The 16,636-nt window shown below is 36.6% G+C and overlaps 1 protein-coding gene across 4 annotated transcripts in view; it reads right to left on the bottom strand.

Moving 5' to 3' along the window:
• The window catches only part of KCNK2 (potassium two pore domain channel subfamily K member 2), a 243,837-nt gene that overhangs the window by 62,312 nt on the left and 164,889 nt on the right, over nucleotides 1–16,636 (bottom strand). For all 4 annotated transcript variants that reach the window (XM_089909755.1, XM_089909759.1, XM_022593281.2 and 1 more), the window contains exon 6: nucleotides 11,773–11,912. In XM_089909755.1, the coding sequence (XP_089765881.1) occupies nucleotides 11,773–11,912 (140 nt within the window). The remainder of the gene's footprint in view (nucleotides 1–11,772; nucleotides 11,913–16,636) is intronic.

Genomic DNA, 16,636 nt, shown 5'->3' with positions numbered 1-16,636 from the left:
TGGCTGAGTAATATTCCATTGTATACAGGTACCACATCTTCTTTATCCATTCCTCTGCTGATGGACATTTAGGTTGCTTCCATGTCTTGGCTATTGTAAATAGTGCTGCAATGAACATTGGGGTGCATGTGTCTTTTTGGATTATAGTTTTCTCTGGGTATATGCCCAGTAGTGGGATTGCTAGGTCATATGGCACTTCTATTTTTAGTTTTTAAGGAACCTCAGTACTGTTCTCCATAGTGGCTGTATCAGTTTACATTCCTACCAACAGTGCATGAAAGTTCCCTTTTCTCCATACCCTCTCCAGCATTTATTATTTGTAGATTTTTTGATGATGGCCATTCTGGCCAGTGTGAGGTAATACCTCATTGTAGTTTTGATTTGCATTTATCTAATAATAAGCGATGTTGAGCATCTTTTCATGTGTTTGTTGGTTATCTGTATGTCTTCTTCGGAGAAATGTCTATTTAGGTCTTCTGCCCATCTTTTGATTGGGTTGTCTGTTTTTTTGATATTGAGCTGCATGAGCTGTTTGTATATTATGGAGATTAATCCTATGTCAGTTGCTTCATTTGCAAATATTTTCTCCTATTCCGAGGGTTGTCTTTTCATCTTGTTTATCCATAATTTGGACCATCCTCTCTTCAAAACCTCAACGTCTTTGCCCTTCCATGAATCAGTTTATTTGATTATATTATTTGCTTTCCAGTCCTTTACAGTCTCTATGTCCACCCCCTTAAATGTGTTACTCTGGGTTCCATTGTTAGCTTTATTGTTGGCTTACTTTACAAATCTTCACTAGGTGAATTCATCTATACTCACAACTTCCATTGTCATGTATGTTGTGATGAGCACCCCCCCACCCCGCCACTCTCTCTCCAGCTCCCATCCTTCCTACATTCCAGGCTTGCATATCCAATTATCTACACTTGAATTAGCCACTGGATATCCAACACAGCCCTCAATCACAATATGTCCAAAATGACGTTCTCATTCCTCCTCTCAACTCAGAATCTCTCATTCTCCTGTGTTTTGTAATCCCATCCAAAGCTAGAATCATGAATGTCATCCTCTCTTTCTCTTTATTAACCATGGCCAAAGGGTTACCTATCTCTTCTATGCCCCAAATCATTTTGAAATCCGTACTTTCATCTCTAGCCCACTGCCACCATAGACTTCATTCTGTATTACCTGGCTTCCTGCAGTAATCTCTCCCAACTGATTTCCCAGCATCAGGCTTGGTTTCTAATCCATCTTCCTCACTGTTGACAAGATATTTCATTCCACTTCTTTAAAACTCTTCAATGGCTACCTGAGGTTTTCAGAATAAAGGCTAAACTGTTTCAAAGGGCATATAAAGCCTTTCATATTAAAAGTACTTCTCCCTTAAGAAATAATGATAATGTACTCTACTGTAACCTTTCCAGGGCTCAGGCTGCAACTGCTCTTTAATGCCCCATCTCCAGACAAGATAAAGAGCCATTAAGTCCCAGCTCTTTTCATTAAAGGGAGGCATTACCACCCTGAATTAAGTTCAGAGAAGAACAACTGCTCTCGCCAGGTCATCAGCAGGAGAAAACTATGTATCTCCATATTCTCAGGTCCCTGCACAATGCTGGGGCCAAATACAAGTTCTAGGGACAATCTTTCAAGGTTTCTAGGCACTAGAGCTTCCCAATCAAAGGGAGTTTTCTTAGTATGATGTAAGGCCAACTTACTAAAGTGAGCATCTCCATTTGCATGAATACCTTCAGAGGCTAAAGAAATTATATTGGTAAAGAAGTGATGCTTGGCTATCCACTCATTGTGGTCAGCTGTAGTGCCGCAAGGCCTGAGAACACTGGGATGTTGATGTAGGAACTGAGGTAGTATTTGTCTCACATATGGACAGGAACATCCCAAACACTGTGGTACATGTACACTGATACAAGAACTACATAGAAATCACAGGTCTTTCAAACTCAAGGAATGTCAACAATAGCAAAACGAACTATGTCTATACATAATAAGGATGTACTACTCCCTGCTTGCTTAGGAATTTACTTTCTGAATTCTGTGGTCACAGCTTATTTTTATTCTACCTGCCTCAGATATCAGTAGTATTATATTATTTAGAATACATAAATAATATTTATTTTCTAAATGGAAATATCATTTCCTCAGAAGAGGGTACATGGCTTCATAGAAAAAGATAATTAGTCATATCAATTCTTAATATTGAACATGTGTTATTCTCCATTAGAGCTTAAAAAATAGTGAAACAAATAAATGCTTTTACAGAAGCTCATATGTCTCCACGGAAAAATTATTGAGGTCATTATTCTTTTCTTTGAGGGATGCAGATCAACTCTAATTATATGTGACACTTCTGAAACTATGCAGTGTTGCTCCAACTAACCCTTTCCTTTCAAATATTTCAGATAGATTAGCTATACCAACATGTTTTATTTCAGCATGTTCATCAAAAACTATTCTTATTACTCCAAAACATAATATTTTCATTGACATTAGTCTTCATTGGAAACAGAATAGACTTTAACATGAAAAACAGAAATAAGGCCACATATGACTAGAGCTCTATGTTTACACTTAACCAATATCATTTAAGAAGATTAGTTTTTGAAAAAATAATGTCAGACTGGAACTTACTATTAGCCACGATCTTTTCATTGGGGGAAATCTTGTGTTCTTGTATCATCACTTGGAAATTTCCTACTATATATTGTTTCATATTTTTTATATTTTGTACTAGTTACACTTATAATAGTGAGAATTCCAAGTTATAAAAAAAGTTTAGCATTTTTATGGAATTGAGAACTAGAAATATTCTTGTTGCTTCTGAACATTCAGGTAGTTTTTAAAAGTTGGAGTATCTGGAATGGTTTAGGTACAAAAGGTAAGGAATATATTGTGAACAGTCACCCACCATGGTTCATGTGTGTAAAGATGACAACTAGAATGTATTTAGTTGGTTTTTATTTAATTATGTCCTTTAGTAAGTTATTTCAAGACTAAAATTATCGAATAATTTTTTTCCCACTGCTGTAAAAATGTTAGTAGAATTTCATTTATAAAAATGTTGGCCCTATTAATCTATAGATAAATTATAAATTGTCTTTCCCTTTCTTTCTTCATGTTCTCTGTTGAATTTGTGACCCAATTTTGTCATTTCCCTAAACTGCATTATAAATTAGAAAATACACATCTGCTCAAAGTGACAGTTCCATTGTAACTGGCTCAACTGTCCAGAGCAGCTGCGGCTCCAGAGGGTTCCCATAAACTTGCTCAGGGCCTTTACTCACATGAGCTTTCCCCAGATGCAGTCACCAGAAAGTACATGTCACACAAAAGGCTAGGGAGGACACAGCCGCCAGTGTCCAGCATGGCGTTTCTATGCTGGGAATGCTAATCCAACAAGTCAGGTGCAAGACTTCTGCACGCGGCTTCTACAGACAAGTGAAACTAGACTAAGCACAAAAGAAGGTAGACCTTATCACCTAGATTCCATTGTATTTTTCCAGGGGACCCTGGGGGCTTTGCCAGTGACACCATGGATGCTATGGATTTTCCTCTTTCTCACTGCCCTTGACTCAGCAGAGGGGAACTGGAACACCATAATGACATCTACTGTCACAGCATCTTCCTCTGGACTGTGACACACAAGAGAAAGCCATGTGGCTGACAGGGTCTTGGTGTTCCAGCCGGGTGTGAGGCCTGTGCGTCGGAGGTGGGAGAGCCGAGTTCAGGACACTGGTCCACCACAGACCTCCCAGCTCCAAGTAATATCAAATGGCAAAAGCGCTCCCAGAGATCTCCATCTCAACACTAAGACCCAGCTCCACTCAACGACCAGCAAGCCACAGTGCTGGACACTCTATGCCAAACAACTAGCAAGACAGGAACACAACCCATCCATTAGCAGAGAGGCTGCCTAAAATCATAATAAGGTCACAGACATGCCAACACACACCACCGGATGCAGTCCTGCCCACCAGAAAGAAAAGATCCAGCATCATCTACCAGAACACAGGCACTAGTCCCCTCCACCAGGAAGCCTACACAACCCACTAAACCAACCTTAGGCACTGGGGGCAGACAGCAAAAACAATGGGAACTACAAACCTGCATCCTGCAAAAAGGAGACCCCAAACACAGTAAGTTAAGCAAAATGAGACGATAGAGAAACACACAGAAGATGAAGAAGCAAGGTAAAAACCCATCAGATCAAACAAATGAAGAGGAAATAGGCAGTCTACCTGAAAAAGAATTAAGAGTAATGAGAGTAAAGATGATCCAAAATCTTGGAAATAGAATGGAGAAAATACAAGACACATTTAACAAGGACGTAGAATAACTAAAGAGCAAACAAACAATGATGAACAACACAATAAATGAAATTTAGAATTCTCTAGAAGGAATCAATAGCAGAATAACTGAGGAAGAAGAACGGATAAGTGACCTGGAAGATAAAATAGTGTAAATAACTATGGCAGAGCAGAATAAAGAAAAAAAATGAAAAGAATTGAGGACAGCCTTAGAGACCTCTTGGACAACATTAAAGGCACCAACATTTGAATTATACGGGGTCCCAGAAGAAGAAGAGAAAATGAAAGGGACTGAGAAAGTACTTGAAGAGATTATAGTTGAAAACTTCTCTAATATGGGAAAGGAAAAGGTCAGTCAAGTCCAGGAAGCACAGAGAGACCCATACAGGATAAATCCAAGGAGAAACATGCCAAGACACATATTAATCAAGTTATCAAAAATTAAATACAAAGAAAAAACACTAAAAGAAGCAAGGGAAAAACAACAAATAACATACAAGGGAATCCCCACAAGGTTAACAGCTGACCTTTCAGCAGAAACTCTGCAAGCCAAAAGGGAGTGGCAAGATATATTTAAAGTGATGAAAGGGAAAAACCTACAACCAAGATTACTCTACCCAGCAAGGATCTCATTCAGATTCAACAAAGAGATTAAAACCTATCAGACAAGCAAAAGCTAAGAGAATTCAGCACCACCAAACAAGCTTTACAACAAATGCTAAAGGAACCTCTCTAGGCAGGAAACACAAGAGAAGGAAAACACCTACAAGAACAAACTCAAAACAATTAAGAAAATGGTAATAGGAACATACATATCGATAATTACCTTAAATGGAAATGGATTAAATTCTCCAGCCAAAAGACAAAGACTGGATGAATGGATACGAAAACAAGACACGCATATATGCTGTCTACAAGAGACCCAATTCAGACCTAGGGACACATACAGACTGGAAGTGAGGGGGTGGAAAAAGATATTCCATGCAAATGGAAATCAAAAGAAGTCTGGAGTAGCAATTCTCACATGAGACAAAACAGACTTTAAAACAAAGACTGTTACAAGAGACAAAGAAGGACACTACATAATGATCAAGGGATCAATCCAAGAAGAAGACATAACAATTGTAAATATTTATGTACCCAACATAGGGGCACCTCAATACATAAGGCAAATGCTAACAGCCATAAAAGGGGAAACCAACAGTAACACAATCATAGTAGGGGATTTTAACATCCCACTTTCACCAATGGACAGATCATCCAAAATGAAAATAAATAAGGAAACACAAGCTTTACATGATACATTAAACAAGATGGACTTAATTGATATTTTTAGGGCATTCCATCCAAAAACAAAAGAATACACTTTCTTCTCAAGTGCTCATGGAAAATTCTCCAGGATAGATCATATCTTGGGTCACAAATCAAGCCCTGGTAAATTTAAGAAAATTTAAGTCGTATCAAGTATCTTTTCCGACCACAATGCTATGAGACTAGATATCAATTACAGGAAAAATCTATAAAAAATACAAACACATGAAGGCTAGACAGTATACTACTTAATAAACAAGAGACCACTGAAGAAATCAAAGAGGAAATCAAAAAATACCTAGAAACAAATGACAATGAAAACACGACAACCCAAAACCTATGGGATGCAGCAAAAGCAGTTCTAAGAGGGAAGTCTACAGCAATACAATCCTACCTCAAGAAACAAGAAACAACTCAAATAAACCACCTAACGATATACCTAAAGCAATTAGAGAAAGAAGAATAAAAAAACCGCAAAGTTAGCAGAAGGTAAGAAATCATAAAGATCAGATCAGAAATAAATGAAAAAGAAATGAAGGAAACAATAGCAAAGGTTAATAAAACTAAAAGCTGGTTCTTTGAGAAGATTAACAAAATTGATAAACCATTAGCCAGACTCATCAAGAAAAAAAGGGAGAAGACTCAAATCAATAGAATTAGAAATGAAAAAGAAGAAGTAACAACTGACACTGCAGAAATACAAAGGATCATGAGAGATTACTACAAGCAACTATATGCCAATAAAATGGACAACCTGGAAGAAATGGACAAATTTTTAGAAAAGCACAACCTTCCAAGACTGAACCAGGAAGAAACAGAAAATATAAATTGACCAATCACAACCACTGAAATTGAGACTGTGATTAAAAATCTTCCAACAAACAGAAGCCCAGGACCAGATAGTTTCACAGGCGAATTCTATCAAACATTTAGAGAAGACCTAACACCTGTCCTTCTCAAACTCCTGCAAAATATAGCAGAGGGAGGAACACTCCTAAATTCATTCTATGAGGCCACCATCACCCTGACACCAAAACCAGACAGAGATGTCACAAAGAAAGAAAAATACAGGCCAATATCACTGATGAACATAGATGCAAAAATCCTCAACAAAATACTAGCAAACAGGATCCAACAGCACAGTAAAAGGATCATACACCATGATCAACTGGGGTTTATTCCAGGAATGCAAGGATTCATAAATATATGCAAATCAATCAATGTGATAAACAACAGTAACAAATGAAGGAGAAAAACCTTATGATCTCAATAGATGCAGAAAAAGCTTTTGACAAATAAAAACCCTCCAGAAAGTAGGCAAAGAGGGAACTTACCTCAACATAATAAAGGCCATATATGACAAACCCACAGCCAACATCGTTCTCAATGGTGAAAAACTGAAACCACTTCCTCTAAGATCAGGAACAAGACAAGGGTGTCCACTCTCACCACTATTATTCAACATAGTTTTGGAAGTTTTAGGCACAGCAATCAGAGAAGAAAAAGAAATAAAAGGAATACAAATTGGAAAAGAAGTAAGGCTGTCACTGTTTGCAGATAACATGATTCTATACAGGGAGAATCCTAAAGATGCTACCAGAAAACTACTAGAGCTAATCAATGAATTTGGTAAAGTAGCAGGATGCAAAATTAATGCACAGAAATCTCTAGCATTCCTATACACTAATGATGAAAAATCTGAAAGTGAAATTAAGAAAACACTCCCATTTACCACTGCAACTAAAAGAATAAAATACCTAGGAATAAACCCACCTAAGGAGACAGAAGACCTGTATGCAGAAAAGTATAAGACACTGATGAAAGAAATTGAAGATGATACAAACAGATGGAGAGATATACCATGTTCTAGGATTGGAAGAATCAACATTGTGAAAATGACTGTACCACCCAAAGCAATCTACAGATTCAGTGCAATCCCTACCAAACTACCAATGGCATTTTTCACAGAACTAGAACAAAATATTTCAGTTTGTATGGAAATGCCAAAGACCCCGAATAACCAAAGCAATCTCGAGAAAAAAAATGGAGCTGGAGGAATCAGGCTCCCTGATTTCGGACTCTACTACAAAGCTACAGTAATCAGGACAGTATGGTACTGGCACAAAAACAGAAATATAGATCAATGGAACAGGATAGAAAGCCCAGAGATAAACCCATGCATATATGGTCACCTTATCTTTGACAAAGGAGGCAAGAATATACAGTGGAGAAAAGACAGCCTCTTCAATAAGTGGAGCTGGGAAAAGTAGACAGCTACATGTAAAAGAATGAAATTAGAACACTCCCTAACACCATACACAAAAATAAACTCAAAATGGATTAAAGACCTAAATGTAAGGCCATACACTATAAAACTGTTAGAGGAAAACATAGGCAGAACACTCCATGACATAAATCATAGCAAGATTGTTTTTGACCCACCTCCTACAGAAATGGAATTAAAAATAAACAAATGGGACCTATTGAAACTTCAAAGCTTTTGCAAAGCAAAGGAAACCATAAGCAAGACGAAAAGACAACCCTCAGAATGGGAGAAAATATTTGCAAATGAAGCAACTGACAAGGGATTAATCTCCAAAATTCACAAGCAGCTCATGCAGCTTAATATCAAAAAAACAAACAACCCAATCCAAAAATGGGCAGAAGACCCAAATAGACATTTCTCCAAAGAAGATATACAGATTGCTAACAAACACATGAAAGGATGCTCAACATCACTAATCATTAGAGAAATGCAAATCAAAACTACAATGAGGTATCACCTCACACTGGTCAAAATGGCCATCATCAAAAAATGTACAAATAAAAAATGCTGGAGAGGGTGTGGAGAAAAGGGAACCCTCTTGCACTGTTGGTGCGAATGTAAAGTGATACAGCCACTATGGAGAACAGTATGGAGTTTCCTTAAAGAACTAAAAATAGAACTACCATATGACCCAGCAATCCCACTACTGTGCATATACCCTGAGAAAACCTAATTCAAAACATGTATCACAATGTTTACTGCAGCTCTATTTACAATAGCCAGGACATGGAAGCAACCTAAGTATCCATCGACAGATGAATGGATAAAGAAAATGTGGCACATATATACAACGGAATATTACTCAGCCATAAAAGAAATGAAATTGAGCTATTTGTAATGAGGAGGATGGATCTAGAGTCTGTTATACAGAGTGAAGTAAGTCAGAAAGAGTAAAATAAATGCCATATTCTAACACATATATATGGAATGTAAAAAAAAAATCGTTCTGTAGAACCTAGGGGCAGGACAGGAATAAAGATGCAGACATAGAGAATGGTCTTGAGGACACGGGGAGGGGGAAGGGTAAGCTAGGACGAAGTGAGACAGTGGCATGGACTTATATACACTACCAAATATAAAATAGATAACTAGTGGGAAGCAGCCACATAGCACAGGGAGATCAGCTCAGTGCTTTGTGACCGCCTAGAGGGGTGGGATAGGGAGGGTGGGAGTGAGATGCAAGAGGAAGTGTATATGGGGATATATGTATATGTGTAGCTGATTCACTTTGTTATACAGCAGAAACTAACACACCTTTTTAAAGCAATTATAGTCCGATAAAGATGTTAAAAAAAAAATAAAAGGGCTAGGGAGAAGCCGAAAGACTTACGTTAGGAAAAGAATAGCTTTCTAGTTTTCAGTGTTGAAAACACAATGATACATCTCATATTTGGCTGAGAATCATGAAGATCACTCATAACTCGGCAAACAAACTTGTTTTTCATATTAAATAAGCCAGTTAGTGTAGAAATTTAAATTTTTGAAAGGATTCTTTTATAGCCTGAATTGGTTCCTCCAACAAGTCATATGTTGAAGCCCTAATCCCCATTATGACGTTATTTGGAGATAGAGCCTTTGAGGAGATAATTAAGGTTAAATGAGGTCATAAGGGTCAAGCCCTAATCCAACAGGACTGGTGTCCCTGTAAGAGGAAGGGCCTAGAGCACTCCCCCTCTCCAGGCACATGTGCAGATACAAGGCCCTGTGAAGACACAGCAAGAAGGCACCACCTACAAGCCAAAGAGAGAGACCTCATAAGAAACCAGCGCCTTAATCTGGTACTTCCAGCTTCCTGAATTGTAAGAAAATAAATTCCTGTTGTTTAAGTCACCCAGTGTGTGGTATTTTGTTATGGCAGTCCAAGCAGACAGATATTATCTCACTACTCTGGAAGAAATGTGCTAGTGCTTTGTACGAGCTAATCCTATCAAAAAAGCACTGGTTTTTAACAATACAAGTTTTTAAACTTTAATCAAATATATTATATCAATGGCATAGAGATAAAATTTACCCCTGTTCTATATATGCCTTGGTCGCTTTCCAACTTTTGGACTGTGACCCATAATAATATTAGTATATATATATGCACATATGTATATAATATATATTTATTGTATATATGTGGGTGGAAATATACGTATATTTCCACAAAACGACACTTTTTGAACTATCTAACAGCGATGTGCTCTGTTCAATTCTATTTTACTTAAAAAAAAAAATGGTCTGTGTGTGTTTTTAAAATGCATTTCAATGCCAGTTTACGGCTGGAAGTTTGAGAAGTTCCCTTTATAGCTATGTTATTCAGAATATTTCCTAGTTACAATTTCCTTTGTTCCCCTTAGCATCTCAAGACCCTTAAAAGTACACTGAAGTTAAAATAACCATAATTCTCTCCCTCCCTACCTCGTTCTCTCCCTGTCTCTGTCTCTCTCTCTCTCTCTCTCTCTCTCACACACACACACACACACACACACACACACACACACACACACACACACACAATGAGCCTAAGACTGGGGCAAATCAGTCCTGTTCAAAGCAGTACTCTTCACATGATTTAAACTAGAATGTCAAGCATATTGTCTTGTTGATTTGTTTATAATAATGTTTTTGGTTTTATGGCATAACTAAGATATAGATTAATATACACAAACTGAATATATGAATTACTGTTGAGAAATAGGGTATCCATGAAGAGAAATGTTGGATAACTTACACTCCTAATTACCATAGACATCTTGGGTGTTAATAAGAAATTATATGGCTTGATGTGTTTCAAAGAAAACATTTGTCTGTAGAGAGAAATTAATTTTATCATTTCCTATCTTATTCTATTTCTTTTGGGTGTATGTTTAAAGAATCATGCTTGTTGTATCAATCAAAGATTTTGACACTGATGTCTCTTGGTGTATGAATGCCAGATAATGAAATGGAGGGATAATTAAAGGAAGACAGTGGGTACTATAGTTGCAGGTCTTACAGATTTGCTGTGCTCTGAAAAAAATTAGTAAAGTTGGCTAAGACCCAGAAGCAAGAAACACAGAAATCATAATAAAACACTACTTTGTCACACTCAAACTAAAAGTACTTCTGGACCCTTCAATATAAAATCAAAAGTTAATTTCTAAACTATAAAAAATTTCAAAATCAAGATTTAAATTTCAAACTTTCCAAAATTTCATGAGTCAAAATTCTAATGGTCATTTCTGTATATACAGTTGCACAAAATAGATAACAAGATATCTTTTTGAACAGCCGAAGTCAGTACACAAGGAAATTGGTCATAATGCAAACTAGCTTTGGGGAATACATGCATGTGTATACTTGTGCACTTGCACACACTTATACAGACCTAAGAAAAAGGGAAATAATTGAATACAATAAAAATTCAATATTATATAATACATTCACTTTTTCGTGCTACTGGTATCTTGACACAAATATTTCCTATTGTCTCTTTATGGAATAAAATTTACTCTGTGTCCTTGAGGAAATAAAGAAATAAAAGAAAAAAAAGAAAAAGAAATAATAAATAAAATGTTTTTAATTGCATCTTTTTTCATTACAAATTACCCTCAGCACCAAGATATCATCTGGCATGTAGAGATACTTAGTAAGCTTTGGTTAAATCAATAAATTATACCTCATGTGACTGATAGCCTCATACAGCAAATTCACACCAAACATAAACATTAAAATTTTTAAGTAATGTTTAAATATTTTAAAAAATAAATGTTAAAAAAAACGTTTAAAATTAACCTTACTTAATTAGCTAAATAACATTGATTTTGCACACTTCTTATTTCTTACCTCTTCTTTTGTCTTTTTTGATATCACTCGGAGCCAGTCTCCAATCATGCTCAGGACAGCAGCAAAGTAAGCAAGCCCTACAAGGATCCAAAACCATACGACAGGCTTATAGAAGTCTAGATATTCAATATCTGATCCACCTGTGAGAGAAAAACAAAGTAGGACAAAATAACTTCATATTCATAAAAGTAAATAATATAGATTCCTGCTAAAATTATCAACTAAATTTTGGCTTTCTAAACACAGAAATCGTCTTGTCAGTTGATCCATGTTATTTTGTTCATATGGAATTCCTTGTTTTCACTCAATCCTTATCTATTTTTCAATTTTTTAAACTGAAGTACAGTTGATTTACAATATTTTATTAGTTTCAGGTATTAGGAAGTTCTTAATAAGACCTTTCATTACTTCTCCAGATAGTAACAATTTTTCCTTGTCCCATGTTTCTTTTTTGTTTATTATAATTGATCTCAACTAGTGTAGCACTTAATTATTCCATGCGTATTAGTTTCTCTTTCCACCTCTATTGCAACAAATGGGAAACAGAGATGACACTTTTTTTGGTATGCATTTAACTTTGTATCTTTATCCTACTGCCTATCAATTCATGCTAACCAATCAATACATGCAAACCAATCAATTCGAAGTCAACTCGGACAGAAAGTAGTTCTTATTTTAAATCATCAATACAATGGACTGATAACAAATGCCAGAGACAATGCCTTGGTGGGTCTACTTTGAATAAATAGTAACTTGCAGGTGATATTGCCATTCATTATTCGCTGACTTTTCAGAGGAATTCCCATGTTTGTCACAAATTTAAATCCCTAGCTCTCAAGAAAAAATTGGCAAAGTTCTTTTGCTTTAATCTATGTTACTTCTCCATTCATTTGGTATAGTAACTGCACCTATGAGAATCTGAATACATTTCAATACATCCCAACTTTAGCACATATTAATAGGGCACTTAAATTAAGTTTCAAACACTGAATCAGTTGTGAGTTTTTTTTCACAATAGAAGAAAGCATGTCTCTCTCGAGAAATTCATAATTTAGCCTGAGAAAGCCTCACATAGACAATTAACCACAATGGGGTATACCAAGTGATAGGGAAAAAGAATAAAAAGTACTATGAGAGGACACAGAAGAAATGATTTTTCTTCGGGAAGGGTGAAAATGAGAAGACAGAAGGTGAATCTTAAATAATGAGGATCAAAACAGAAAAGTTCAGTGTGAAAATATTTGATATATTCAAAGGACTGTTAGTATCGACTAAAGCTACATTTGGAAGGGGGTCAAGGGAGCAGACAGGTAGAAGAGGGGAATCTAGAAAAAATAAGTTGTATCAGGTTGTAAAGACTTGCTCCTAAAGTAATGGGGAATAGGTAAAAGTTTATAGGCAGATTCGTGTTTGACTATATGCACAGAAAGATCTGGTGGCCGAGAGAGGAGGACTGACAGAGAAGCCCCATGAGAAACTTTGTTCTGAACTAGCTAAGCAATGATTGTGCCTGAGTTAGACTGGGATGGAAAGAAGAGACTTTTGAGGCAGAATTGTCAGGGACTGACGACTAGATAGTTGGTGTGATAAGTGAAAGGAAGGGGTATAGGATGACCAGAGACCACAGACCCTCATCGGGAGACGGTACCAGCAACTGAACAGGAAACACAGGGGAAGGAACAGTGACAATAAAAGGAAAAGTCATTCAAACTGGGACATAATAAATTTGAAGTGCTTGAGGTACCAACAAGCAAGATAGCCAGCAGGATCCTTAAATACGAATCTAACACTTAATAGGGCAGAGCAGGAGATAAAGATTTTAGGATCAACAGCACAGAGACTAGGGCTGCTTAAACAGGGGTGATGGACGTACTCAATTCACAAAATTTAACCTGTACCTTCAGAAGAACAGCTAATAAACAGCAAATACACATTAAAAATCAAATATAAAATTTTGAATGTAACATTACTCTCTAATTATAAATTAGACTGAGTTGCCCACAATGACATTTTCAAATTACTAAAGGGTCAGAGTAAAAAGAGAACCTTTTTTTATCAGGCAAATAATATGAACAGATACAAGTTCAGTTTTCTTTTGGGACTAAGAATAATTTTCAAGATTCAGTTTATAAAGTCAATAATATTACCCTCAAAATATTGTAAAAATTTTTACCTTGTGCAGCATTTATTAAAATGTAATTTCTGGGGAGGATTACAAAGGCTAAATGCATACTGTGACGGTTAAGACTTGGCCCATGGGGGATGCAGCTCTACAAATTCACAAAATGACTTAAGAAATGTGTGTGGAAATTTGTTATATGATAGGCTCACTAGCAAATTCCAGTTTTAACATGTTTCCATTTCAATGAAACCAGAATGACATTTTTTCCCAAGTACTTTCTCTTTCAAAACCAGAAAATCCTCATCCAAATAGTTGTGATTCACTTAACACATAAGTTCACCAAAATGTTGATTTTAGAAGTTAGTTCATGCTTAAGATGACTTTTTATAAGTCTTCTTTCTTATAAACAGGATGTCACAGTTTGAAAAGAGTAAATTAACTTAATCACAAAAAGGTCTATATTTGGGTAAAATGTTCATCCCACAAGTTTTAGTGGATTCTAAACCTGGGGAAGGGTGGGATGGGGGATGTTTTCCCATTCTTAATTGCCACTCTTAAGATGAAATACTGGCAGTCAAGTGATCCAGGAAAAGCTAATGTATATAAATAGAGGTATTATCCAACAACTCACAAATTCTTTTCACTTTCTGATACCTAAGATTTATGAATTTTCACATTATTCATTTGATTCAAGAGTCTTAACCAAATCCAAATATCTGTAATGTTAAGATAACTTACTAAAAAGTTATTAGTTTTATTTTTAAATTAGGAAATATTTTTTAAATGTATTGGTTATTATAAGCATTACTCTTAGTCTAGCACATTCAAGAAACCTGTGCATGGGTCTCTTACTTGTTAAAAACCTAGGGCAATTTCTCTGTCCTGGATGCCCTCCCTATGTGCCCCCTAACCCCATACCAGGCTTTATACTCACTGCAGCTGATTTACAAAATATTCAAACTCTGATGGAGAGAGAAGAGTGAAAGCTAAGACTTACTGATGGCCTACCTAAATGAAATCATGCCATCCTAAAGCCCTGAGGGGGTAGGTGTTGAGGGGAGTTGTATTCTTACTCCTCATATTTCCATTGATTTAGGACAAGACTATTAGCAAGACCATTTAGTCATAGAGTTAAACCATACCTCCAGCTGCCTTTATCAGATGCCTTTTAAGCTGACATTTCAATTGCCATCATTCTTACAGCCCGTTGAGAGCTCATGGGTGAAAGACTGGTATTGGCTCCCTGAAATCCCAATAGTAAATACCCCCATTTTACAATAGAGAAACCATACTCTCAGTAGGTAAAATAACAGTTGTCAGGTTACACAGGAAAGGGGGCATCAGAGCTAGAATTCAAAGCCAGGCCTGCCTAGCTTCAGATCACAGGCTCTTTTCATTGAACCAGGCTGTCTATGTCACCTATGATCTCTGCTGATGTCCGTCCCATCATTTATCCACTATCCATTTTTTGTCCATACTGTATGGTAGACACTTAGCTAGGGCTGGAAACACTAAGTCAAACAAAGTGTTCCTCTTCCCCTCGAGGTTCCTACCTAGAAATCAGGTGGGTCTGAAGGTCAGCACTGTTTTACCAGGAGCCTCCTTACCTTGCTTATGTCCTTATTCCAACAGTTTCCAGAAGTTGGCCCTATTCTGCTCTATAGAACTTGAATATACAATGCCGTCTCCTCCTTAAATTTAATTTTCTTTCTCTTGATGCTGCTGATCCATAGAATATTTATAAAGAAAAAAAAAGATATAACCTGGATTTAAAGAATCATCTAGGCATTTTGGACTAAACTTACCAACTCCATGCCCCTCTTCTGGTTTTCTAAAATGTGTATTATAGAATACACATATACACAAATGTGTATACACATACAACTTTGTTCTAAAGAAAATAAAGGTCATTTCTTTACATAGGTCTGTAAGTATTTTAGTTTAGATATCAAATATGGATTTCAATTTTTTTTGGTTTGTTTGACTTTCTTTTTATTAATGAAAGCTATTCTGTCTTATTGTGATGGGGAAAAACATATTTTGCTTTAGTATATTTTTCTTTTTTTATAGTAAAGCAATTTAACTGAGTGAAGTGTTGTGGTTTTTTTTTTTAACATCTTCATTGGCGTATAATTGCTTTACAATGGTGTGTTAGTTTCTGCTTTATAACAACATGAATCAGCTATACATATACACATACCCCCATATCTCTTCCCTCTTGCATCTCCCTTCCTCCCACCCTCCCTATCCCACCCCTCTAGGTGGTCACAAAGCACTGAGCTGATCTCCCTGTGCTATGCGGCTGCTTCCCGCTAGCTATCTATTTTACGTTTGGTAGTGTATATATGTACATGCCACTATCTCACTTTGTCCCAGCTTACCCTTCCCCCTCCCCGGGTCCTCAAGTCCATTCTCCAGTAGGTCTGCGTCTTTATTCCTGTCCTGCCCCTAGGTTCTTCAGAACTTTCTTTTTTTTTTAGATTCCATATATATGTGTTAGCATACGGTATTTGTTTTTCTCTTTCTGACTTACTTTACTCTGTATGACAGACTCTAGGTCCATCCACCTCAATACAAATAACTCAATTTCATTTCTTTTTATGGCCGAGTAATAGTCCATTGTATGTATGTGCCACATCTTCTTTACCCATTCATCTGTCGACGGGCACTTAGGTTGCTTCCATGTCCTGGCTACTGTAAATAGAGCTGCAGAAACTAACACAACACTGTAAAGCAATTATA

This window comes from Delphinapterus leucas, chromosome 1 (assembly GCF_059928025.1).
Source record: "Delphinapterus leucas isolate spDelLeu-1000000601 "Yukka" chromosome 1, BTC_Dleu_Yukka2, whole genome shotgun sequence".
In the NCBI taxonomy this organism is placed as follows: Eukaryota; Metazoa; Chordata; class Mammalia; order Artiodactyla; family Monodontidae; genus Delphinapterus; species Delphinapterus leucas.
The sequence above is the reverse complement of the archived record's forward strand: the minus strand, read 5'-3'. Positions and strand labels throughout refer to the sequence as shown.